Genomic DNA, 26217 nt, shown 5'->3' on the forward strand with positions numbered 1-26217 from the left:
ATCAGTACTATCCCTCATCCGTACCATGCAGTCAAGATCTGGTTCTGGTTCTGATACTGGCCAGCAGGGGCGAGCGAGCGAGAAAAACGGAGTAGATATTAGTAGATATTAGGGAGAAGACTGCCCTCGATCATGCCCCTGCAACGCACCTTGCACACTTAGCCTACACCTTCACGACAAGTCAACAGACACAAACAGGGCTTAGGGTTAGGGTTAGGGTTAGGGTAAGGCTTCGGGGCCTTGCAGTCAACTTGACGCCTACACCTACACCTTCACAGCCGAGTCTCAAACACAAACAAAGCCAAGGAAGAGAGATACTGTAGAATAGTACTGTATCGACCGGTAGGCTTAGGGGCTGCCGAGGCGAGTCCAACCCTTCCCTTCCTCTAAGATTCCTTCCTCTCCCTTCCTCTCCATGACCATGACCATGACCATGACCTCGGCAGCCCTGTACAGAGTACAGTACGCGATCCAGACCAGGCACCAGGCTAGGTGCCAGGCCTAACGCCAGTGATAGGGTACGTACGCCGTACGCCGTATGGTCAATTAACCCATCACCCATTATTACCTACGAGTATTACCTAACGGGTCCGGAGCATGCACACATATATGGTGCCATCTCCCGTCGTTCTTGTTGGGCAATGGGCACTCATAGTGATGGTACGAGTAGATTGAGTCTTGACAGCCACAGCCACAGCCCCTAAGCCACCCCGACGTTCTTCTAAGTTCTAATTTGTGAGCCCCGACTTCCTTCTAACCAACCGCTTGTGAGCAACCGAGACGAGACGAGAACAGGCGAGCTCGACCCTTATCTCGAAGGCACTGGTACTGGCATCCCGGTCAAGATGGGATCACTTGCAGCCTAGTAGTGGCCGATACTTACTACGGATACTTAGTACTGACTTCTGACTCGGTTGTGGATGTCGTACATATGTACGGATACATCCGACATCCGACATCCTACATCCTATCCCAAGACCATCCTCATCCTCATCCTAGCTGCCTGGTGGTGGTGGTCAGCCATCAAGTAGCCATCTACTCTGTCTCTGTACTCTGTACACTGACACTGTACTCTGTACTCACCAAAAATAAGGAAACCTCTAGCAAGCGGATGATTCTATCAATCGTCGGAGCAGAGCCCCCCCCGCAGACCAACCGCCACATTCGATCCCCCGCATTCGATCTAACTCGGCTGAACTCGAACGATCAAACTCGAACGATCAAACTCGAACGATCGAACTCGAACGACTACGACTGGGGTCCATGCAGAACGCCAACGCCACAGCCACAGCCTCGACCATGGAGCAGCCGAGGGTGACGATCAATTGTGACATGGGAGAAGGGTTTGGCAAATGGAAAATGGTAGAGTAGACCCCTTGCCTCTTGCCCTTGCCTACGCCCATTGCCCTTCCCTACACTCCTTGCCCTCCCTACACCCCAAACGCAAACGCCAACGCCACCCACCCATCGGTGATTGACACCAAACCATGCAAAAGGGTCCCGATGACGAACTAATGCCAATGATCGATCTGGCCAACGTGGCTTGCGGCTTCCATGGCGGCGACCCCGTCACCATGCACAAGACCATCAAATTGGCAAAGAAGTACAACGTCCCGGTGGGCGCTCATCCATCCTTACCTGACCGCGAAGGCTTCGGTCGGCGGTATATCGACATCTCTCCGGCCGACCTATACGACCAGCTGGTGTACCAGATAGGCGCGTTGGTCGGGATGCTGCGGGCAGAGGGGATGGAATTGAACCACGTCAAGACCCACGGCTATCTCTACCGCTTCACTCAGGCAAGTGAGGAGCATTGCGAGGCCGTCATCAGGGCCATCAAGCTGTTCAATGTCCCATGCGTCCAGGTCGCCGGAAGTAGGCAGGAGAAGATGGCAGCCAAATTCGGAGTGCCTTTTATTCCCGAATTCTACCCCGATCTGCATTATGACACCGCTGGCGGACTGGTTCCTCTTCTGTAGGTCATGACCAAGCGCCACCGGACCAGAGCAGCGTACTGACGTGTCGCCACAGCACCTCATCTAGAGTGCCTATCGACACCATCAAGGAGAAGGTGGAAAAGCTCATCAACCAAGACATTGTGCTCACCCAGGAGAACGAGCCGGTCAGGATAGGATTGGAGGGTCGATCTTTCAGCTGCTGCATCCATAGCGACCTACCCAGTAAGTCTCGGAACGGCCAGTCCATCGCCCAATCGCCCAAGCTGACACAAGCTGGTCAGACGCTGTAGAGACCTGCAAGCAGACTCGTGCCGCGATAGAAGCCACACTGATTCGTCCATAAACTTGGTCACTCCACAATAGGCCTCCCACGCCCCATGTCACCGAATGTGTGCAAGAAAGATCCCGGGCGAGAAAGCCCTCCAGGCCGCATCCGGGTCCGGGTCTCTGGACTTGAAGACTCCAAAGCATTGACTTAGCATGGGATTGTTCTCTGACCCAGGGCCTGAATCCTTGTAGCACACATGGGTCGCTCAGCAAGGAGCGCCAACTGGATAATACAGAAGGATCACCTCAAAAGATGAATTGCCTGTTCTTGGTCTCCAGTGCAATCAACTGCGCCTCATCTTCTTCGTTGGAGAATTGGCTGGCCCCGCTGGCCTCTCGTCGAAGGTCGGCGTGTCTCCAAATTTCTTCCGTCATTGCCATCATCGGGCCGCGTGATTTGTTGCGATAGACATTGATCATCGAGGTATGCATACCACGCACCCATGATCTGTCTTGGTCCGAAACAGCCTCCCGAGCGACCATGTAGAAAGGAACGGGGAGGGAAGATGCGGGCCCGGACGTAGGTGGAATGGACTTCATCAGGCCGAATACTGTCTTGACCGTCTGCTGTACCCGATCACTCGTCGTAGCGTCCCGATAAATACGCCGCTGCAGAAGCAGATGGGCCAGCCAGTAGAAACATTCGTTCACCAGCTCGAGGTGAAACTTCGAGGCCAATGGAAACCGCCGTTGTATGTCCTCATTGTCGTGTGACAGGTCGGAGTAGAACGAGGCCTTCTCGGGGAACCGGCGCAACGCCCAACAGCGCAACCGTGACTCGAGTCGGTAGCCTTCCATCAAGATATGGGATTTCCGCTCGGGAAATTGCCTCAGGTCGCTTGCGAGATGAGCGATATGGGCCAGCGCACTCAAGACTGGCTGTGGGCATCCTGTCATTTGGTGCATTGATGGTTCACTGAAATCCAAGTCCTCATTGACCTGGTACATCCAGAAGGAAAGAGGTGCACGTGGTCGTGTTCGGTGCAACAGCGCGGCCGTAACATCGAGTATGGCAAATCGCTGAGTGAGCAACCGTGCCACAAAGCTTGTCACCGGCTGAGCAATGTAGTCCAGCTCTCGAAGCAAGTAGATCGAACAGTTCAAGTGTGCTTCGGCGCTGGTCCCCCCGGAGAAGACCACTTGGGCGACCTGCAACAAGCACGCGGCCAAAGCAGCTTCGTGTGGTGAGAATGGTGTCTTGGAGTGCGTTAACCGCCTGTCGGCCGGTTTTCCAGCCGGCGACTCGTCCACCAAAGAGGACAGAGTCTGCCTCAAGGATCGCAATGCTCTATTTTGTCGAGCTACGGTCACCTGGGCGCGGGTGCCGCCTTGGTTGAACATCCATTCGGTGGCAATGGCCACGAGCGTGTGCAGCACCACGGGTGAGCTGAGCGCGAAGACCGAGAGCTTGCGATACGGGTTACCTTCACCATCGTAGGTGGAGAGAATGCCAGAGACGTGCCTGAAATCTATCACGGCGTTAGTGTCGTTGTTGGTATCGTGCATGTCGGAGCTTACAGTATCCAAAGGCCATGCCCTCGCCAGGTGTCTCGAAGAAAGGGTTGAGGTCACCACCTAAGATGGCCCTGTGCACCCCCCCGAGATCTGGACGGGATACCTCCCAATGATCAGAGGCCGAACAGATATCATCGACAGAGCCTGTCACACGCCGCCCTTGCTCAGTTTGTGGTGTCATCTCGTGGAGATCCCCAAAGTCCGGAGCGCCGCTGCTAGGCGATCCATCGGTCATCCCATCTTGCTCCAGTTGCACCTTCTCTTCTCCTGATTCATCATGTGGCCGGTCCACCCGGGCTGGGAAATAGGACAGGTCGCTTGGAGAGCCGGTACCGCGGGTAAAGGTGCCGACGGCGCCCGTGTTCGAGACCAGAGAGTCAGGCTGAGAGTCGTCGCTATTCCGCCGCGGCGGAGGCCAGGGTGGAGAGGGGCATTCCTCAGACGCCGTCGAGGGAGACTTCTTGTACCAGGAAGGGCTTTTGACCTGTGCCCATTTCAATCGGATGCTGTATTCACAATGCAGCCCCCTCAAGGCGCACGCTTGACACTGAGGACGGCGTTCATCGCATTTCCGCCTTCGTTTTCGACAAAAGAGGCAGCCTACGAGGTGCGTCAGCTCTCATGTCTCGTGTGCTTGCCGAAGCTGGAGCGGGAGGAGGTTACCAGATTTTGACCTCGAATCAGCCCTCATCGTCGGCAACGGCCAGGTTTCCGCGGTGGACGGCATGTTGAGGAAACAAGTCGATCACCGACGTTCGTTGGTGCCGAGGCGGGATCAGGACTACAGTCCGGAGTACGCAGTAGGTGGGCAGCCTTAGGCTTATCACATCGGCGGCTACCTCCATCTTCTGATAGGTGCAACCCCCGCCAGACGAGAAATCATGTTCCAGCTGCGCCACCTACGTGTATTGCCCGTATAGCTTTGTGTCATGGTGGTACTATGGGAGAGAGCAGACATCAACCACAATGGTCTAGAGCGCGCACGTTCAGGGTGGAGAGGGACCCGGTTGACGTCCGACTAACCCATCCACTTCGCCATGGCCGTGGGGATGCAATTGTGAACAGGCTGATGTTGAGGGATAAAGGGATCCATTGCCATACTCCATACTCCGTATACATTTCCCACATGGGCTGGAGCTAATCGGGGAAACTCCGTACTTGATTGATGCGTGCCCACTATTGCCTATACCATTTGACTAGGACTCTGACTCCTCTTCTGAAGCCGCGTCCGCATCGATGACCGCCCAGTCTCGTCGCTGTTACCGTGGTTGGTGACATTCGGGTCTGCCTGCAGCCTTAACATCTCATCACTGGGTAATGCTGTCAGTGGGCTAACTCGGCCAAGTGGACTTCGATTGTCCCAGTGACTTTGTCTATCTCTCGTTTCATATCGCCCAGCAACCTCCCAGAGCTGCCTTGAGGGCTGGGCATCACTTGCCGCCGGCGTGCTCAGCGTAGCTCCTCTTGATCTCCCCGGGCCGGCTCTACCTTGTTGTCGCTGAAGTGCAGGTAGGTTTGTAGGAGGACTTCGAGCCGAGTGGTAGCTTTCTCTCACCAGCGACAGAGGTACACCTGACGTGCTCGCCGACCTGGCAAGCTTACCGTGACTCCATCCGTGGATGTTAGATGTGTAATCCTCACCGGATACGCTGCCAACTCTCTGGGGAGTGTGAACAGATATGTCTTCCGAGTCGCTCATGTCGAGAGAATCGTGCTCCCGACGGCACAAATGGAGGATCGCATTGAACTCTGACGGACTCGGCGAAGCCAATCCTTTCTCCGTCCAAAACCCAGACTCTTGTTCAGTTGGGACGAAGCGGCCTTCGACACACGAGGATGGCTGAAGGGCTGAAGGGCGTGTCCGACGTCGTCTGACCTCCATCGCGGGCTTGAAAGTCTCCGGAACCACGTTCAAATCATCTCCCGTGGCGATGGCGTACTCTATTGCTTCCTGGGGGGTCACTTTAGCATCGGCGGCGCCAGCATCTGCTCTAGGCCCTCCCCAGGTTCTCTGCCCAGCTGTGAAAACGCCATATACCATATATACCCAGTTCATGAAGGGATTGAGCATGAACATGATCGGATACAAGACTGCCTTCCAGCGGTGCAACTTGACGGCAAAGTAAAGCATCAACAGCCAATTCAATCCGCAAGAGATGCACATGAACTCCCACGGCAGTCGTTCGACGCGGCTCGAAGTTGTGGCCACAGCTATGACGGTGACCAGGAACAGCAGCGCCGTCGTCCTGATCGTGACAGTCATGAAACGAAGAAGGCAGAGCAGGGGATATTTCCTCCATAGGCGAGCATCCGTCATCATACACACCTCATTGGTGATGAATCCTAGAAACCAGCGGCGTCGCTGTTTGAGAAGCGACCGAAATGTCTGCACTGCTTCTGTCTTGCAAAAGGCACTTGTGCTCAATTGGATCTGATAGCGCTCTTTCGCCCCCAGCATGAACAAATGCGTGAGCCATCGGTCTTCCCCAAGGTGCGTCTTCGCATAATCGAAGAGGTCCTCGCACTCTTCTGCTCTGTCAGAGAAGTAGAATTTTGCCATATTTCGAAACGCCGAGAACCGCAGTAGAGTCAGAGCGCCGGGCAGGCAAGTCACTGCACCACATCCCGATTCGACGGAACGCTCGAATAACTGGCCATGAACGTATTCCATGTCTTGCATCAATGTCAAGAACGAGTTCTTCTTCGTGCATGAAGTTATGATCCCGGTCATTGCCAGCATGTTATGCTTGTTGCCAGGTTTCAGCTCCATGTCGTACATGAAATTTTGGATGCAGACTGGATCCAGGATGCAATCGGAGTCAATGAACAGAATGAAAAGATCGTCTTTCCGCTGCAGATACCGCTTGTATATTTTATCGATGAGAAGGAAGGTTGCCTTTTGACAATGCCGCTTACCGCCGTGGGGAAATCTAGACACTGTAACCCTTGCACCCTGAAAAGCGACGTCGATAGACTTTGGGAAGTCTTTCAGAGTGATAGGGATGCCCAACTGGTCGATTGTCTTCAGGTACAATTCATCGATGCTGTCTCCATCGAAGGACAGAAACACATGTATACAGGCAGGAGGATAGTCGCATTGAACCACTGAATTCAGAGCAGCCCACAATGTCTCTGCAGGTTCCTTGTAAACAGGCATCACCACGACCACCTTGGGAGCAACCCGTTCGTCGAGGGGGTACTTGACGAGCTTCTTCCGACCTAGAGGGATTGTGACAATGCGGTAAACGCAAAACAACCAAGGCACAATAAGCATGGCGGCAAAGCTGTAGAAGGCGAACTTCTGGAGAACGGCAACAAGTTCACGTGGAAAGTATTGCACTATTCGACTCGGCAAAGGTAGAGTGACGAGCATGATCGGTAGAAAGATACCCCTAGGACGGTTAGTAGAGTGAACCAATACTGCACCTAGGCAGTTGTACCTGAGCAGAATGAAGGCAACTGTCATGAAAGTAGCTAAAGCTCTTGAAGACCAATGATCTGCTTTTTGGTAGGCCTTTACGAGGCAATAGCAGAATGCTGCCACCCATAGTACCGACTCGAGGAAGGCCGCTGCAATTAGAGGTCCAATGATTGCGGCGCAAACAATCTTGACCGCTTAGCATGAAACAAACTTCAAGACGTTACTGAATCACTCACGTCAGGTGTTGACCAAGGACCTGTCTCGTAGTGTTGGGACGGCATCTTGGTTGTTCTCTGCGAAATTCCAGACTCCCTTTTTTCAGCTCAGGCCTGCTTCTGAGAGACTCTCGATGCGTGATGATATCTGCAGAGGAGCAGAAATGAGGGTGACGACGGGGAAATGCAGAACAAAATAGAGGCCGGTCATCAATCGATCGAATAGGTGAACGAGTGACGCTGAAAGATAAGGCGACAGGCCAACTTGGGGTGTACCGGGATGTGATTCCTGATAGTGAAGGTTCAGTAAACAGTAACAAAAAAAGAGCATCTGACGCATGGGTTGTGAACAGCGAATTGCGACGCTGTGCAGCTCCCTGGTCCAGTGAATGATGATGTTTGATGCCTATACTGAGGCGCCGAAGTGCAAGCCTCTGCAAAACTGCCACGGTTCCTGTATGAGAAATTGCAGAGATGAACATGAAATAGTGACAAAGAATGGAAGAATGGTAGGGTGAGATGGCACTGCTGGTGTTCAGAGTGCAGGTACGTCCGAGGGTGAAGAAGTTCCAGGACTGCTGAGATGTCGGTCAGTCCGGTTGAGATGAGAAACACATTTAGTCAACGCAGTTGGCATGCAACTTGCCTCTGCGGTAGCCCGCAGCTGATGGCCGCCAGCCGACACCAAGAGGAAGCAGTAGCTCATGTTCAATCTCAGCTCAATCTTCCACTCTGCAAAAGATACTTACGTGGAAGAAGTTCGTGTATAGACTTCCAAGACCTCAATCGTCCCAGGGATTGCCAGCATGCTCCAATAAGTAAATACACAACCACACGCTCAACATTAACCCATAACGCAAGACCTTTACCCAACCAGCCTTGCAGCACACAGCCCGGTTTTCATTTACTAGTTGAAGTCCCCACTAACCGTACTGTCAACCTCGGTCCACACACTTGCGGGAGTTCGAATACCATCTCCCTCTTCGCTGAGCAGATCATCCGAATTCTCCTCTGCCTCGCTTGGGTGGATATTGCTCATGCTTCCACTCAGACTCCCGGTGGATGGCGTTGGGGTGGGGGCACGGTTGTTAGGGGTGGAACGATCGTCTGCTATCCAGGGAAGACTGCCGGGACTTTGGCCTGGCATGAGACGCTGCAAATCATGGTCTGGTAAGGTGGGTGTCGAATTCCCAGCTGATACGCGGAAATAATCTGAATTGCCTAAAGGGCGGTGGAGATGTTCAGCAGATGGAACGGAGAAGTCTGGGTCGGGAGCATCTTCGGTAGTTGGAGTGAGATCGATCAAGCTCTCGGAAGCATGACTTGAAGGGAGTTCAAGCCGTCTATCGGAAACCGGGATACTCCAGGCCTCGCGCATTTCCTGTTCGTACCGGGACTCAAACAGATTGGTGTCGTTATCCTGATCGATCAGGAGCGGAGACAATTGCATCCGAGAATGAGACAAGTTCATCGAGTGCTGGAGTGTTGTGGGTACTTCGTCCGACTGTGACGGTTTCTGCCTCTGCTTCAGGCTGGCAGAGTGCGCCGAAGTATCGACGGCAGACGAGCTAGCTGCGGGCTCCGCGCCACCGTGGCCAGGTTCATGTAGCAGCATCCCATTCTCGTCCACCATTGTGTCAAAACTTGATGTGCGGGTTCTGTCTGGGCCGGTGGTTTTCCTTCTCTTGTTCCTCTCTTCCATTATACGGCCACGTTCCATGATCTCCGCGATTGCCTGCCGCCTGCGTTCATCGGCGGATTCGCTCTTGTCTTCATGCATAGAGGCATCGTTGAGACTCGGCCTGCGTCGCTGACTGGAATTTGGATGGATTTCATCGCCGAGAGTGTGAAGGCCCATGGAGATCTTGTGCCTGGTACGGTCAATCCATGCTCGCACTTGAGGGTTCTCGTACGCGGCCACGCCGGCGGCCACCAGAATAGTGACCGTGATTATGATTCCTACCGGAGGCACCATTTTAGCACAGGAAACGGACTGAGAACAAACTGAGTGCGCCGTAATAAAAAGTTCCCCTCGACTCGGAGGCTACATCCAAAATCAAAGAGGCAAAGATGATGTAAGGACATGGTGCAAAGATGGCACGAGCGCACCTACCTCGAGCCAGCGGGGCCGGCATACTGAAGATGGCCCCTGGAAGTGCACCAGGGATGCCAATATGGGAGATATGGTCGAGGAGAAGAAGACCGTCGAGACTCGAATGGGCACCTGGGGCTTTTCAAGAAAGACGTCGGCCTGATCAACAGAGGGGGTACGAGTATCTGCCTGGTTCGGCACTGCCACTCCGTAGAACTGTTGCGCCACACACGCCACCATCGTTGTGGTGATCCGCACCCCGCACTCACAAATCCAGCAACTAAACGCGTGGAGCAGTTTTTCGACGCGTCCCCTGTCAACGTTTGTCTTCAACGCAGGCGAGCCGCATTGGAAAGTCAGAGCCGGGATGCGCCCAATGCCACAACCATAACTTCACCATCAAGCATGTCTCGACCCAGCTCCACGGCTCAGCCAAGGGCCCTCACCTTGACTGAAGAGCTGGAGAAGCTGGAACAGTCTATTACCTTGACCCTCCAAGGTTTGTGCAGGCTGCGAACCTGTCTTCCGTGAATGTGACTGACCATCGCAGAAATTGACCATAATTTTAGCCGCGCCCATCGAATAGTCACCTCGAGTATTCTACCCATTGTCGAACAGTATGCCGCGCATTCGAAGGATGTGTGGGAAGGATCTAGGGTGAGCCAACACGTCCGTCCCAACGCAAAATGCTAAGAATCGACATAGTTCTGGAAACAATTCTTCGAGTCTAGCGCCAATGTCTCTCTGTCGGGCTATGAGGAACCGTCTTCACAATGTGAGGCCGCAGACGTCACGGGTACCGATGAATCTAGTGCCACGCATACAACTCTAGAAACATCCCAGTCTTATGAGACACCCTCTGCCCAGCATATTTCCACAGATTCTATTCAAGACCTTGATCTATCCAACCTCACGGTCTCGCCCTCCCACAGCACACCGCGGCCCGCAGCGAAGCAGAAGGCTGAGCGAACAAATTTTGCCGACTATCCGTCCCCCTACGAAGCTCTACGGCAGGAGGTGAACAACACAACAGTAGAGGCGACCTCAATGACCCTGGCAACGTTGCCGGAAACGCCTGGACGGCCTGTATTCGCTGTGGACGCCTTTGCAGCTACGCCAGGGTCATCCCCATTTTTACCTCCGCAAGGCACATCCATCTCTCGCCCATCCACAGTCCGCAAGAAGACGGACCCTCTTCTTCATAGAGTGCTTGATAAGAATTACCGAGTGCAGGCTACGCCATTGACTACAAATCGGTATGCGAGTGTCGAGTCCAGGACAATCGCGACTCCATCCACGGCGAAACGTACGTTTCTGCCTGCTCTTGATCAAACCTTATCATCGAGCCCTGAAGTGGCCCCACCCGAGCTTGATCCCGAGATATTCTCATCACCTGAGCGCAAGGCGCGTATACCAGGGATTAGTGTCCTCACGCCAGCTCGTCAAAAGACCGAAACGAAAAAGGCACCTACACGCACGCCTGGTATTTGGGATAGCGATGAGGATGACCTGGATGACGATCTGCCATTGGGAAGTCCGCCCAAGACAATGCAATTCCATGTTCCACAGCATCGGTTGCTTAGGACTCCAGGTACGTCCAAGACAGCCACGTATCCGTCATAGGCCCATCAGTGCTAACAAATTCGCTCACAAACAGCTAAAGAAGCTTCAAAACGCATCGTGCAAGACATCCTGACAACCGCTGGGATGGACTTTGATGATGAGGAGATAGATTTCAGCAGGGAGCTAGAAACTCAGGAGTTTGAGGCCGATGCCACAAGTCCAAGTGTTGTGCGAAGAGCTGTGAACCTTGAAGACGAGACTTTCTAGGTCTGCACTGCTGGGCTTTTACGGTGTAGGCATTGGGCATTCTAGGGTGTCTTGTCTGTCTCTCCTCAAGGTATCATCTCCTGCACTGGTTGCTGACGTGATTGCTGGTGCACCTTTGTAGAGCACATCATGAATACCTACAGAGTGTAGCAATGATGATCTAGGCCTCTTTAATTGCGCTAACGAGTGCAGGGTTCTGCCCTAGAAACGGATACGGCGGAGTTTAAATGCAAAGCGTGTCCGGCGCAGTTTCTTTGAGCCGCAACTGAGTTGGAGAAAAAAAATTATCTCGTTCACCGCGTCTCAGTGTCTTGGTGTCGCACGGCGCTCACTCACTCCCCGGTGTGTCTATCTTGGTTAGTTGCAGTCCTCTTTGGGACTTGGTCGTTCTGTCTTTATTGTCCACTGAAATTCAGCATACCTACTGTCGCGCACCTTGCACCGACGCGGACTCACTCGATCATAATGCCACTGAAAATGAAGAAGAAAGGATCTGCCTCTGGCAAACCGATGCCCTCACCACAACTCCTTGGCTTGGTTGACGCATTCCTGGCGCAAAGTGGCATGGAGTCGACGCACAAGGCATTTACGAAGGAAATCACCAGATTACACCAGAGTGCCAGTTGGCCTGCGCCGGATGGAGCGATGCATGAAGTTGGACTCGAAACGGTTTTTGCAGCTTTCCAAAAGAATGCAGTTGCCCCTACACAAAAGTCAGGAGATGAGTCTTCCTCGGTCGACACTGACTCTGAGAGTGAGGCCTCATCCAAAGCAGAGTCAAGCAGCGCAAGCAGTAGCGCAACCAGCAGTGAAGAGTCGTCTGATTCCGAGGAAGAGGTCAAGACTAAGGCACATTCTAAAGGCCAGAAAGGCAAGACTACAAAACGATCTGTCTCGCCGTCATCCTCCTCCTCTTCATCTTCGTCTTCGTCCGACAGTGATGCCGACGATGAGGACGAAGAGAGCAGCGCCACCCCCGCCAAGCCCATAACGGCCCCAAAGTCTTCCTCTGACATCAACAAGGCTCCTGGAGGTGCTGCCGCGAAGAACCTTAAGCGAAAGGCAGAGTCTAGCTCATCGGAGTCCGAATCGTCTTCTTCAGAGTCCGACTCGCCCGAGGACAAGCGACCAGCAAAGCGGGTAAAGGTTGTTAAGAAGCCTGCTGCGTCCGACAGTTCTTCGAGCGAAGCATCCACAGACAGTTCGGTAGAGGAGTCCAGCGCCGCCGAAACGACATCTTCGTCATCGTCATCCTCCTCCTCAGAAGAAGAAGAAGAAGAAAAAGAAGCAGAAGATAAGAAGAGTTTTGCCAAACCATCCAACAAGAAGACGAAATTGATCGCCGCAGCCGATACGCCGTCCGAGTCGTCCGGGACTGTGGTGGGAGACAATGCTGACGATACACCGGACCTATCGCATTCGGAAGGGTTAATGCACAAAGACCGTAGTCAGATGCTCAACAATACTACGCCCACCTCAGGCCAGAAGAAGCAGGTTGGTGCGAGACCGACACCGTTGGCGCAACTCTCGGCACAGGCCAAGGGAGACCAATATCTCAGCAATGCATACCAGAGCTATGATTATGCCGAGAAGGCGTACAAGGATCTTTCTGTTACACGAGGCAAGGGATTCACCAAGGAGAAGAACAAGAAGAAGCGTGGGAGCTACCGGGGTGGAGCCATTGACATCAGCGGTGGCAAGGCATTCAAGTTCGATGATTGAGGTTGCCAGAAACGCCGTACAAGGGGAAAGGTATGCACCGGTGTTGGGTGTTTGTTCGCACAGCCTTGCAACCTCATTGAGCCCTCGAGTATCCGTACGCACAGCTGGATCTCTCAAAATTTCAAGATATGGGTGATAGACAAGCGCGGAGTTTGGCAGGAAATTGGGTTTGTCATGACGATGCCAGTGCATGGGATGAGGGCGGTGCCTCAGCTTACTGGTAGAGATACTAAAAGACACAAAGGACAGACAGGGGATCGAGCCCAGGACTGTCTTAATATTATTACAAAAATGGGCAAACATGGCTTGATTTGGCCACCAGTCGATCCCCCGGTTGTTCCAATGCTCCAGAAGTTGGATGGTAGGTGATGGTGGTGTGAGCTTATTTGTCTGGTGCGAGATGATCCAATCTACAGAGTAGTGGACGAGACACCGTGTCAACTGTCGACAACAGAGCTACACAAGACGTGGTGGCGTTCGTTGAAGCAATGCAGTGAAGTAATTGCTGGTGCCTGGCGACGCACCGTATTTCGTATTTAAATGACATGCCCGGAATGCCGCTAGTGTGCCCTAGTCAGCGGCTAGAGACCCTATTGGCCAGTCACAGGGCTGTGTTTGAGTTAATGTCAGGCGGTAAGGCGGATCGACTCGAAGCTTGTCTCTAAAGTCAGGCCCTGGTTCGGCGTACGGCAGGTCGGATATTTTATGCAACTGTTGGTTTTTTCCTGGGGTAACCAGGCGCGCTAGACGGATCGGGCATGACGCCCCCAATGCTTTTATCTGTCCCAGTTCCATTCCTTGATCGATATCCATACGTTATTCCCACTCCCACCCCTTTGGAAGGCATCGGTCGTATTTCACCTCCGTCCGTCCTCACCGTCACCTGGATGTTCACCCAGGTCAGTTACCGACTTTCCAATCACCCTCGCCACAGCCCATCCAACTCCACGCTCACTCCTCCATCCGCCCCTAACTTGAGTCGGGATCCGGCGACAGCTTCCTGGAAGCTTTTACTTTGTTGACTGGCTGCTGGATCGATCGACTGACGCCTAACTGAAGGACATGAGATAGGTTGGTGTGTTGCGCCTTGCCACCTCGCGCCCCAAAAGCCTGGAACTAATACTTCAATACAGAGAGGAGCAGGAGTACAAGAACCCTGACCGCATCCGCATCATCCGCCACATCCGCTCTGGTATATTTTTGTCTGGCTTCATTTTCCCCAGATATCGCGAAATCGTCTTGTCATCTGGTCCGACCCGTTCTCTTACATCGGGCGCGCAATTTCGTGGAGCTTGTTCAGTTGAAAGCCATACAGTCTGGGGGCATTTCGTGTCTTCCATCAGCTTGGGTAGATCCACCAGTCGAACCTCTGCAGCCCTTTGGCGCTTTTCATGACGCGCATGATCATCCTGGCAGGAGCCCCAGAGTCTACCAAGCTCGACTGGAGCGAGAAGTCACTTCTTCCCGAATCGATGCATGTCGAGTCCCTGGCACCCCCGACCTCTTCTTCACCCAAGGCTTTCGGCGCCCAATGGAGACAAATCACCACCCAACGACTTCAAATGCGACCGGTCCTTCCTAAACTTGAAATTGATGCGCGCCCGCCTCCCGATGGACTCGACCGCAGCGGCGCCGAGTTCTTCTCTGCCGACGACTTTGTCGGCCCGCCAACTCCCAGCAGCGATGTCAGTGGTGACGAGTCCCAGCCATCGGGCGTATCGACCGAAACGACCTCGGAGGCGCTGTCGGATTACTACGATCACTCATTTGCCATTTACGAGGCCATCCCGTCTTCTCAGATATCCGGCTTCTCCGACTACACGCCCGGTACGCCGACATATGAAAGTAACGAAGAAATGTTTCCCCAGACGCCCGGCTCTGGTGGAGGAATCATCCGGACAGCCTCGCAACGGCGACTGAGCCAAGCGCCGAGACCAAAACACCTGAGCAACCTCGAAGATATCCCCAATGCGCGCTACTTGTCGTCGATTGAGCCACAGACCATGACCGTGAACCTGGTGGTCGGGATCCTGTCGATCGCTCCCCCACGGACGGTGATGACGGGGATGAAGTACGGCAAGCCAAGCGAGAGGGACCTAGTAGAGTTAGTGGTGGGCGACGACACGAAGACGGGGTTTAGCATCAGCATGTGGCTGCCACGGGAGATGCGGGTGAACTGGAAGGATGGGGCCAACTCCGCTCCCGAAGGATCGCGGAGTCTCCTGCGACGAAGCCTCCGGGTTCTACGGCCGCGCGATGTGGTATTACTGCAGAATGTGGCCTTGAGCTCGTTCCGGGGCAAAGTGCATGGACAGAGCTTGAAAGGTGATGTGACCAAGGTCGATCTATTGTTCCGCAAAAGAGTGGACGATGACGATCTAGACGGGATCTATTCGGCGTCGAATCTTCGGACAGCCTCGAGCAGAGATCCCCAGATATTGAAGGTCAAGAAGGTGCGGGATTGGTTGCTGGAATTTGTGGGGGATCGAGACGGGCCGGCCAAGGGGCGACGGAGAGGTGCAGCTTTGAGAGGCGATTACGGATTTCTGCCAGATGATACCCAATAAGAGTCGATACATACAGCCAGGAGTGAACTGGGATCCAAGCGCCTGACATGCGCAACAGCAGCTTAGGTGACTACGATCACTCTTCAGACCTCCTCGTAGGCGGGAAGAGAACATTGGGGAGGAATCTCGGCTCGGAACAGAGTGGCATCAGGGATCAGAAAGCGAAACACAACCACGCCACCCTGTTGCCCTCCCTTGAACTGTAAAATGTTATTATTGTATACCAGAACCTTGCAGCGTTTTCTGGCAGTTGGGTTGCCATCTAATCTACGGGCACGCCAGGGCAGTCAATAAAGAAAACATTAAATTAGTACAGAATAGTTTTAACGAAACCCTTCCAGAAAGAAAGAAAAAACAAAAAGAAACATTGGCGATTGTGTTGTGTTTTCGACTGGAACATTGCAGGAGGGTCTCAGGTATGGTGACATGGTGGTGACAGGTGGTGACACTAATTTGGGTGTACAAGTGGGAAAAGGGGGCGAGTGAGTGTGAGAAACAGGCGATGGCGGCGGTATAGAGTACTCCGTTTCAGTGGAGGCAGGTACTTGCGTGGATGGTGGATGGTACGAGTAGATGGTGGCAGTGTGGCGGTGTAGACACGGCAAATCTAATCACTCATGGTCTTCATTCCTTGTAGTATCCGTACTGTAGTATTCCATAGACTCTCGAGGCCTGTGCGTGGAGGACGTCGTTGCCCGTGGCCCGTGGCCCGTCTGACTCGTGACTCGAGACCCGGGAGTGGGCTGAGGAAAAGGGGAACTTCAGCCTCAGCCACAACTGCCACCACTTTAATCTAGCGCGGCCCGGAGATCCATCCTAATCGATAAAATTGTCACGCGTCGAGAAAGGAAAAAAAGGGAACAGCGTGGCTAGTACTAGGGTACTAGGTACCTTCCCTAGCCAGAGGCGAGGGCGTGGGAGGGACGAGGGAGGATCCTGCCCTTAACACAACACCCAAACTCTGGCCTGTTCCCGCCCGTACTCCATACCCGTGACTGACTGACAGCCTGCGCCCTCCATCTCAAAAACTCACATACACGTCCCCCTTACTACCTATACCACTAGTCGACCTCATATATCCCACCTCGTCCGCGTCCACTGCAGTTCTTCTTCTCTCCTGCTCTTTGACCCTCTTCGACTCTTTCGCTCTTAGTAGTCTCGAAGCTACGTTTCATTCGTTCTCCAACACCAACAACAAATCAACATCAATCGCTGCACTCTTCACGCTGCACGCTTCACCACCGCTCTACCACCAGTCCTCAATCCACCCCTATCAAGATGAAGGGTATGTCCCCCCACAGCCTTCATGGCTTTGTTCGACCTATCATGCTAACCGAGTCCCGACAGCACTCATTCTGTACGCTCTGACAACCTCCCCATGGGTGTGCACAACTGACCTCTCCCAGCGTCGGTGGCTTCGGCACCAGACTGCGACCTCTCACCCTCACCCTACCTAAACCCCTAGTCGAATTTGGCAATCGTCCTATGATTCGGCATCAAGTCGAGGCCCTTGCCGCAGCCGGTGTCACCGACATCGTCCTCGCCGTGAACTATCGGCCGGATGTCATGACCAGTGCGCTCAAAAAATACGAGGAGTTGTACAATGTCAAGATCACATTTTCCGTCGAGGCGGAGCCCCTGGGCACTGCTGGCCCCTTGAAGCTGGCGGAGAAGATCTTGGGCAAAGACGACACACCTTTCTTCGTGCTCAACTCCGATGTCATTTGTGAATACCCCTTCAAGCAATTGGCCGAATTCCACGCCGCCCACGGCGACGAAGGTACTATTGTGGTCACCAAGGTTGAAGAACCCAGCAAATACGGTGTCATCGTTCATAAACCCAACCACCCATCCCGTATCGACCGCTTCGTGGAGAAGCCCGTCGAATTCGTCGGCAACCGCATCAACGCTGGCATCTACATCTTCAACCCATCCGTCCTGGACCGAATCGAACTCCGTCCCACCTCTATTGAACAAGAGACCTTCCCGGCCATCTGCAAGGACGGCAAACTACACTCGTTCGACCTCGAGGGCTTCTGGATGGATGTCGGCCAACCCAAGGACTTCTTGAGCGGCACTTGCTTGTACCTTTCTTCGCTCGCAAAACATAACCCCAAAGCTCTCGTGTCCAACTCCGAGCCTTATGTCTACGGCGGAAATGTCATGGTCGACCCGACCGCCAAGATTGGCAAGAACTGCCGAATCGGACCCAATGTCACCATTGGACCTGGCTGCGTGATCGGTGATGGGGTCAGACTCCAGAGATGTGTGCTGTTGGAGGATAGCAAGGTCAAGGACCATGCTTGGGTCAAGTCAACCATTGTCGGTGAGTAACGGTCTTGCTTTCACCCTAAGCGCCTGCTTTGCTGACGGTATTTTAGGCTGGAGATCAACTGTTGGCCGCTGGGCGCGTCTGGAAAACGTGACGGTGCTTGGGGATGATGTTTCCATCGGCGACGAGATCTATGTGAATGGTGGAAGTGTCCTCCCTCACAAGAGCATCAAGGCGAACGTTGAGGGTCAGTCGTATCTCGATACACACCGTGAATCCGCTAACTCTTCTGCAGTGCCATCCATCATCATGTAGAGCGCCTTTGCCTTGGTATTTTCTTCACGACTGGGCTCTCTTCACCTATGGTGTGACTTCGACCACATTCTGTTTGATGTCTTTACTAGGTTTACATGGTATCCAAGTGCATACACGGCGAAATTCTATCGAGCTGGAGTTTTTTGTGGCGGAAAAGACATGACTTTGCTGGGTGATTTTGGCAGTCTTGCAATTCTTTTAATGGAACGGAGTGGAATTTGACAGGTTTAGAGACCGGGATCATGCGGGAGGAGGGCATTACCCACGCATGCTTTGATCGGGGGATTGGCAATGATTGGAGCAAGGAAGGACAGTGCCTGATGGTGTTATTGATGGTCACCCCGAGTGGGCGAAGCTGAGCCTCATCAGCCTATGGTAAAGCACAATGCAACCCCGACTTCTTCAGCCTACCCACCCCGGCCACAGCCTCGTCGATGTATTGTTTTGTGGCCTCGCTGGTCCTTTTACTGCGAACAGAGTACGGAGTACAGATACCAAGTTAAGGGCACTAGATCTGATGGGGTCATATCGATCACATGACACGACCGGGCATCAAACTGCATTGCGGCTGAGGAGACAGGATACTACCAAGAGCAACGAGGAATATACCGTCTGTTGTGCCTTGCTCGACCCACTGCTCTGAAATGCCATGTTCATATGTCTGTGGCCAAACAAGTAACACAAGATTCAAGGTGACGCGATGTACCGTGCACTGTAACGCAGTTGAACTGTTCCTTCAGGTGTTGCTTAGGTAGGTGCGATTTCCTGCGGTGTCTCGAGATGCTGATCACTCATGTCTAGGATGTTGCCCACATGGATCGTAATTCCCTACCTCGATGCCGTCTACCGTGTGTACAAATATGTCGACGCAGGGTCTGAGGGCACCCGGTGGTCATCTTACTGTCAGCGGGCGGTCGCCTCGACTATCGGCCACCCCAACCGAAAGAGAGCACCTCCAGAGAATGGGGTTTCCAAAACAGGCTGGAGCAGTTCGGCTTGACAGTTTGACGATCTTCTTGACCTTTTGAACTATACCTAGCACGAAGTGCGCTGTCTCTGGATCAGAGGATCTTCCACGCCGTCCACGCCACAACACTTTGATTTCAACCATGATCTTTCTGGATCTCTGGCACAGTTGGTGCCGGAAGTGAACAGTCATATTAACGGCAAGAAAGAGAGCCTTATGGGAGAGAAACATGTACAAGGACGGAGGGAACCATAACATAAGCCGAAGGAGCCTATCTGCTCAACGCTTGTCGACATCTGTGCCCAACTCGACCAATCATGGATTCTCTTTGAGATCATATTCTCCCAGCAGGGCCTGCTCTGTACGTTTCTGGCGTGGAGAAGTGAAGGGTGTCGTATCCTGAATGCCTTACCCACTTTCTTCTTCCACCTTTTCTGTCAGTACGAATGAGGGACAAGGCCAGCGACAGAAGCCAGTGTCAGCACAGTGTCGATGCCAGGAAGGCCTCTCTGGTCTGCACCGGTACGTACGATGTGTTGGCAGCAACCAGCAGCTCCCTGCGTACAACTCGTCGTCTATTGGCCGGAAAATGAGGCAGCCATGGCGCCTCTGTTACACAAAGATGCCTCACTTCCACCGCACTCCCCTCGTCTCTTAGCCAGCTCACTTCATGGTCAACTTGATGCAACTCAAGCTGCATCTCTTCCGGTCAATGAACTGCCCAAAATGCGGTGACCACGAAATTTCTGGCAGGCAGAAATGCAGTAACAGTGGTACTAGCTTGACATTTGTCTGCATCTCGACAGCGACCCTGGTAGATGTAGGGCATATACAGTGGACGTGCTCCAGCAGAAATAGGTGTCCACGAGCAGGGGTATTCAAAGGTCGACACGGTTAAGGCGAAGCCTTAGGCTTAGGAGGCCTAAGCCACACAGTTGGTTCGAACGAACGGTTCACCTCCACTTCCCCCAGCCTCGGCCCCGCGGACGGATCTCGGCGCCCCTCATGATTTGGGGGTGCCCTGCATGGCTTATTAGTCCATCATGTCATCGCAATCGAGACTGGATTGTATCTCCTGAAAAGACAGACTCAGACATGTCTCGACTTGAAGGAAAAGTCATTGCCATCACGGGTGCCGGATCGGGGATCGGGGCAGCGACCGCTCGTGAGGCGGCGGCGCGAGGAGCATCGCTCTCACTCTGCGACATCAACCAAGATGCACTGGCCGTGGTGGTAGACGAAATCAGAGGCAGAGGCAACGACGTTGTGGGAACGCGCGTCGATGTGTCCAACTCGGACAGCGTGGATGCCTGGATTGCCGACACGGTTGCACACTTTGGAAGGCTGGACGGCGCGGCCAATGTGGCCGGGGTCGAAGCAGGGCCTGGAGGCAAAGTGTATGCCAACATCGTGGACATTTCAAACGAACATTGGGGATGTATGATGGGCATCAATTTGACCGGCCTGTTCTATTGTCTCCGGGCGCAACTGCGAGTCATGCAACGAGGCTCGTCAGTCGTCAATGTCTCCAGCATGGCCGGACTCGTGGGTCGGCCGGGTGTCGCGGCGTACACGGCGAGCAAGCACGGCGTCATTGGACTGACGAGGACGGCGGCCAAGGAGGTGGGCGAGAGAGGCATCCGGGTGAATGCGCTTGCACCGTGAGCCTCCGCTTAACTCACCTCACACAACGCCCAGCAGCTGTGTTCTGTGTGACTGACCGACTTGACTATATAGGGGCCCTGTCGACACTCCCATGTTGGATCGCATTCGCTCAAACGCTGGCGGCGTCCAACGACCGCTAGCCGAGACAGTCAAGACCCTCCCGTTGCAGAGACTGGGGTCGTCGGAAGATATGGCGAGAACCATCTGCTTCGCCCTCAGCGACGACGCTATTTTCACCACGGGCGCCATTTTCTCCGTGGACGGCGGAGCGACATGCTGATACGATACCAGATAGAAGAGTGACGACAGACCACACAGTCCTTGGGGCAGTACTCCGTACTTCTGCCCGAATCCTGCGGTATGTTTGTCAAGGTTGGGTGGGCTGCATATACTGTACATTGTATTGGTTGATTCCTCCATCTGAAACTCCTTGCTAGACAAATGTACCATGATCACTCCATCAAAAAGCCCAAACCCCAGCAGACAATCCAGCCAACCAAGTACTATGGGATAAGGGTTGTCAGTCCAGTCCAATCCCCGTCTGCTCCCTCGCCTTCTCCGGGCTGAGCAACGAATGGCCTTAGAAGCCTCAGCCGACGAGTGGCGTGGCGGAGCAGCCCGCGAACAACAAGCCGTAACCCGCATTAGACCGGAGGAGTCTCGTCTCCCAGTCACAGCTGCATTATGCATGCACCAAACTATAACCAATACTAGAGAATACCTGAGGTGAACTAACCACTCAGAGCACGACTGACGTGTCCTCCCCGCGAGTGGACTGAGAGAGTGCAGAGTCGTGCAGATGAGGCTGTGCCATTTCTTGCGCCACTCTGGTCGGCTCGAGACCTCCAGTCAAGTCCAGCGTGAGTTGGATACCACGGCAGTCCCGAATCACCTTCATCGACCGGTGACACCGCGTCTCACCGACTGTCGCTGCGCCGCAAATATCATACTTAGTGTGGCCCTGGAGGCTCGACAGGAAAGAGAGGGGCCCAAGGCGCTTGCCCGCTTGCTCAGTGGTGCGCTCGTTTACCATTACCAGTACTCTTGGTGAGCCTCAATCTTCACCCAGTTCGTCGAGCGATACTACTCAGACCGAGTCCGTCTATTGACTAATAACCAACTACTCATCAAATCCTTCTTTCTACTGACCTGATTACGGACTCCTACTATGTAACTAAACATTCCTTCCGCAGAGGACTCCTCAACGTCGACTACCGGACGCCAAAGCCGGCCGTCACTTTGGCCCTCAGCGCTGCACGGCGCACAGCGAGAAAGAACCCGCTGAGTTGAGTGGACCGAAACAACTGAAGCTGCCTTTTTTTACGTTGACACTACGTTCTTGGACTTGCTTCCAGCATGGCCGACCTGATTCTCTCGCGGCATGATGGACACCCACTGCCTCTGCCGCGCTCCAACCATCCTAGTGCGACGTCTCGAGCCACGGCCGGTCCACGCCGGTGCACGAGGCTCCCGGTCAAGTCTTACAGCAATACCGAGTGGGAGGCCAACCGCGCCATTATCACACATCTCTACTCTGTTGAACGGCAGCCACTAGCAGATGTCCGGCGCCAGCTGCGCGAAATGGGCTTTCTAGTCAAGTATGTGGGTTTGTTTTCTTTGTTTCCCCTTTGCGTTGCCTTTAACTAGCCTTGGTGCATGATTGCCAAAGGTCCTTTGGCTTGGTAGTGCGACTTCTACTCGGCCTCATATAGGGGGTTGCACATTTCAGCCTCAAAGGCCGGATCCGGAGAAGATGGGACGCATAAAAGGACATTCCTGCTGTGATGGTGCATGTCAACTCGCGTTGGGTTTTGATATTCCTGTCCTCCCCAGCCGCCGACTTTCTATCCATATTTTGCAACTTACCTCCCCTCTTTTGTCTGTAGTGAACGCATGCTTCATACGCGCATCCGGCGCTGGAAGCTCGGTCGCAACCACAAGTTTTCCGAGATGCGTGCCGCGGCGTACCTGCTTGGGGAGCATCTTGACCAGCACCGCAAAGGACGCCAATGCGATGACGGGAATAGATTACGCCGCAGACCAGTCAGCTTCCTGATCAGGGGTGAAGAGGTCAGCCACGTCGAATTCCTGCGATACTTTCGGCGGAAGAAGGTCAGCGACCCGGTTGCCTGGGTCCGGGAACAGGGAAAGAAGGGGGATTCGGTACTCAGCGAGGATGTCGAACTCGTCACCGGCATCGCGACGCCGGAATCCGACTCGGAAGAGAATGAGAAGGAGCATGAGTACGAGCATGATCATGATCATGATCATGATGCAGCCGTTGCCGAACGCGAGGCTGAACTCTGGGTCGATGTGGCACGAGTGCAACCAACGGAAGAGATTGAAGAACAAGACCTCTTGCCAGATCGTATGGCTGGGAGGGATCCGTTTCAAGAGTATGCGGCCGCTAATAGTCCTCTGCGGCGGCAAGACATGCAGTCCCACATCTCCGATCAGATGTCCACGTCCACGTCGGTGTCTTTCCCGCGAACAGGGCCTCTTCAAGCCTCGTCGGCGTGGACGTTGACATTGACGCCAGTGCTCTTCAGGCCTCAGGCCTTTCACGCCCTGGAGCACCTGAACTATAGCATGTCGACGTATATCAGTTCTTACGCGGCCTCTGCCCGGTCGCTCAGGCACATGGAGCCAGCAGTGCACGCCTATACGGTGCATGCCGTATTTGCATCCAAGATGGCTGACGGGATGGCACTGCTCAAACGGATATCGCGGCAACAACAATATCACAAGGCAAAGGTGCCTGACCAGACTGCGGCCCAGGCATTCGCCAGCTTTCATCACGGCTTCGAGCTGGTGCGCACCATTTTGAGGGACGACCACCCCATGAGCTTAGCCGTAATATTGGGCACGGTGTGCGAGCTGATCAGCCACACCGGCCTCGTTGGAGGCGGAGGAGAAGGCGATGGCGATGGCGATGGCGACCACGGCTCCTCGACTGCCGCGAACGACAAGCCTGTCACCCTTTTCTGGACCGTGACCGCCCAGCTGCTTCAATATCTATCGGAGATGGCGTCGTTGGTTCTCGGAAGCGGCCACGCCCTGACGGCCTTCTTCGCCGTGTTGGCCCAGGAAGCTCTGTCCCTGTCTTTGTCTTTGTCACAGGCACTCAACCTTAACGGTCGTGCTGCTGCTCTCGAGGCGCGACTTAACCTGGCCAACTTGATCGTCAACACCCTCCGCGTCGCCACCGGACAGTACCTCTCATTTACCAGGTCATCTACCACCTCCGCCACCTCTGCCAGCGCACACGACTGGAAGACACTATACTTGCGAGAACGGTTTTGTGACAGTTTATACCATTCTGGCCCATCCTTTGCCCACGAGCGCGCCCAGGAGCGCCGCTTGCTGCTCCATGACCAAGAACGCTTCTACGGCCCCACGGCCCGCAATGTGCTGTACACAATGACCAACGTGGCGGATGACGCGCTGGAAAATGGCGACGTGGTGGGCGCCATTGAGCATTTCAATCAAGTTCTGACACGGGCCGACCTGTTGAGCGACTATGGTCGTGCCAAGACGAGGTTTGCCGCCCTCGAGGGCCTGGGGAAGTGTTTCATTGCTCGAGCAGAAGCGGAAGGGGAAGCAGCAGCGAGCAGGTCAGACAACGTGTATGCTGCACCGGAGCTCGACCCTCGACTCGGGGTGGGGAGTGGGACCGGCGATATCAACACGGACGTTGACGATGCCACCCTTGGACATAGCAGCGCGTACGCCTACACGCAACTGAATACCAATATTTTGTCGGGTCAGTTTGCTGGAATCACCAGTATCCCTGTCACAGTCACAGCGCCAACGACAGCGGTTCACTGCGTCTGTGCTTGCAGTTGCGCATGCCACAGTCACAACCATGCAACTGGGCCATCACACCCATCATACTCGGGGGAAAGTAGCAACCTGGGAACCGGGACAGCCACCCCCTCGACGTCGTCGTCGTCGTCGTCGTCTTCGCGCCCCGCTTCTCTGAACGAGCAGATACTCGAACAAGATCCAATTCCATATCCATATCAAGACCCGTCTCAAGGTGGGCATTCCAGGGGTGATGGTGATGGCGATGATGGTCAAACAGGGTCTGTGTGGTTCCAGCAGCAGGACTTGCAATTCGTCGCGGGTCATACTCAAGTTCAGCCTCAGACTCAAGCCCAAGCCCAAGCCCAAACCGAAACTCGGAGTCAGATACAGATGCCTATGAAAAATCCGAACCCGAGTATAACAAGAAATCTCGGCGAGAACGGTATGCAAGGGTACTGTCTTCCTCTGCGCCAGTACAGCCCCCAACTGCCAGGCGAGGATGCGGCACTCGCCGGGGGGGTCGGATATTCTGTTCAATCTTCTATCTACCCTCACCTTGAGCTTGGTGATTCAGAACAAAGACAAGAACAAGAAAGGGAGAGGGAGAGGGAAAGAGAGCTACGAAAGGAAAGTGAAAGAGCAAGGGAGAGAGAGCTGATGGAAAGGGAGCGAGAACTACAAAGAAGACGAGAATTACTGGAAAGGGAGAGAGAACTGCTGGAAGGGGAAATAAAGCTGCAAAGGGAGAGAGAACTGCTGGAAGGGGAAATAAAGCTGCAAAGGGAAAGGGAACGGCAGAGCAAGAGACAAGATGACCTCCATCAAGCTCTGAGGTACTTTTGCGCCGCCGAGGCCGAGGCGCGCGTGTGGTTTGACACGACGAGTCGACGGACGGCACGAGTCAGGGCGAAGATCGATGAGATTCGCGAGATGGTGACGGCGACGGAGTTCTAGTAATAAGAGGGAGGAGGAGGAGGGGGAGCAAATACTATCCAGTACCCCCAGACAGCTTAGACCTTGGTCAAGTCTGCTACAGAGTCTGGAGTATGTCGTGTGGATCTAGAGTGTATACGAGGGACGAATGATGAATTGTCCACCAGGGACAAAAGTACATACAGTACCACAATCACAAATGACAGAGTGAGTACTGTATCGTAGCACCATTAGGTATCTACTACCTACTACCACGCCATCAAGCATGACGCTCTGCTGTTTACTCAGGACAGATGACATGGACATGTGCTGTAGCTTTGTGAGGTGAGGCTTAGGGTTACTAGAGTGTAGGGGATAGGAGAGAATAGAAGAGTTGTCAGTCAGAGATACCAGTCTATAGTCTATATGTCAAACTTAGGCATTCCCAGACCTGTTCTTCAACCAGAAGGCTGGTTTAGGCATACTATACACTGTATAGCCTGCGCTCCCCCCATACCCCTTTGATAGAGAACATGGAACATTTCAACCTTTGACACTATATTCATAATACGAGGTGGTCTATATACCTAATACGCGGTGGTCTATATACCTAATACGAGGTGGTCTATATA

General features: G+C 53.8%; 10 protein-coding genes across 10 annotated transcripts; 7 read left to right on the forward strand and 3 right to left on the reverse strand.

Moving 5' to 3' along the window:
- Window positions 1–1487: 1487 nt before the first annotated feature.
- Window positions 1488–2248, forward strand: A1O3_10235 (uncharacterized protein; the record flags this gene model as incomplete). Its single annotated transcript, XM_007740325.1, has 2 exons — window positions 1488–1975; window positions 2032–2248. The coding sequence occupies 2 exons, from the start codon at window positions 1488–1490 to the stop codon at window positions 2246–2248; spliced, it is 705 nt and encodes a 234-aa protein (XP_007738515.1).
- Window positions 2249–2531: 283 nt separating this feature from the next.
- Window positions 2532–3791, reverse strand: A1O3_10236 (uncharacterized protein; the record flags this gene model as incomplete). Its single annotated transcript, XM_007740326.1, has 1 exon — window positions 2532–3791. The coding sequence occupies one exon, from the start codon at window positions 3789–3791 to the stop codon at window positions 2532–2534; it is 1260 nt and encodes a 419-aa protein (XP_007738516.1).
- A 1192-nt stretch (window positions 3792–4983) lies between these two features.
- Window positions 4984–7173, reverse strand: A1O3_10237 (chitin synthase; the record flags this gene model as incomplete). Its single annotated transcript, XM_007740327.1, has 1 exon — window positions 4984–7173. The coding sequence occupies one exon, from the start codon at window positions 7171–7173 to the stop codon at window positions 4984–4986; it is 2190 nt and encodes a 729-aa protein (XP_007738517.1).
- A 1170-nt stretch (window positions 7174–8343) lies between these two features.
- On the reverse strand, window positions 8344–9411 carry A1O3_10238 (uncharacterized protein; the record flags this gene model as incomplete). The annotated part of the gene is made up of 1 exon (XM_007740328.1): window positions 8344–9411. The coding sequence occupies one exon, from the start codon at window positions 9409–9411 to the stop codon at window positions 8344–8346; it is 1068 nt and encodes a 355-aa protein (XP_007738518.1).
- Window positions 9412–9933: 522 nt separating this feature from the next.
- A1O3_10239 (uncharacterized protein) lies at window positions 9934–11358 on the forward strand (the record flags this gene model as incomplete). The annotated part of the gene is made up of 4 exons (XM_007740329.1): window positions 9934–10027; window positions 10079–10185; window positions 10234–11119; window positions 11186–11358. The coding sequence occupies 4 exons, from the start codon at window positions 9934–9936 to the stop codon at window positions 11356–11358; spliced, it is 1260 nt and encodes a 419-aa protein (XP_007738519.1).
- Window positions 11359–11823: 465 nt separating this feature from the next.
- Window positions 11824–13080, forward strand: A1O3_10240 (uncharacterized protein; the record flags this gene model as incomplete). The annotated part of the gene is made up of 1 exon (XM_007740330.1): window positions 11824–13080. One exon carries the CDS (start codon window positions 11824–11826, stop codon window positions 13078–13080), a length of 1257 nt encoding a protein of 418 aa, XP_007738520.1.
- Window positions 13081–14471: 1391 nt separating this feature from the next.
- A1O3_10241 (uncharacterized protein) lies at window positions 14472–15647 on the forward strand (the record flags this gene model as incomplete). The annotated part of the gene is made up of 1 exon (XM_007740331.1): window positions 14472–15647. The coding sequence occupies one exon, from the start codon at window positions 14472–14474 to the stop codon at window positions 15645–15647; it is 1176 nt and encodes a 391-aa protein (XP_007738521.1).
- A 1278-nt stretch (window positions 15648–16925) lies between these two features.
- On the forward strand, window positions 16926–18234 carry A1O3_10242 (mannose-1-phosphate guanyltransferase; the record flags this gene model as incomplete). Its single annotated transcript, XM_007740332.1, has 4 exons — window positions 16926–16932; window positions 16995–17004; window positions 17054–17973; window positions 18029–18234. The coding sequence occupies 4 exons, from the start codon at window positions 16926–16928 to the stop codon at window positions 18232–18234; spliced, it is 1143 nt and encodes a 380-aa protein (XP_007738522.1).
- Window positions 18235–20296: 2062 nt separating this feature from the next.
- Window positions 20297–21146, forward strand: A1O3_10243 (uncharacterized protein; the record flags this gene model as incomplete). The annotated part of the gene is made up of 2 exons (XM_007740333.1): window positions 20297–20862; window positions 20939–21146. 2 exons carry the CDS (start codon window positions 20297–20299, stop codon window positions 21144–21146), a joined length of 774 nt encoding a protein of 257 aa, XP_007738523.1.
- Window positions 21147–22816: 1670 nt separating this feature from the next.
- A1O3_10244 (uncharacterized protein) lies at window positions 22817–25627 on the forward strand (the record flags this gene model as incomplete). The annotated part of the gene is made up of 1 exon (XM_007740334.1): window positions 22817–25627. One exon carries the CDS (start codon window positions 22817–22819, stop codon window positions 25625–25627), a length of 2811 nt encoding a protein of 936 aa, XP_007738524.1.
- Between the last annotated feature and the right edge of the window lie 590 nt (window positions 25628–26217).

Source organism: Capronia epimyces (genome assembly GCF_000585565.1).
Source record: "Capronia epimyces CBS 606.96 chromosome Unknown aczIQ-supercont1.11, whole genome shotgun sequence".
Classification (NCBI taxonomy): domain Eukaryota; kingdom Fungi; phylum Ascomycota; class Eurotiomycetes; order Chaetothyriales; family Herpotrichiellaceae; genus Capronia; species Capronia epimyces.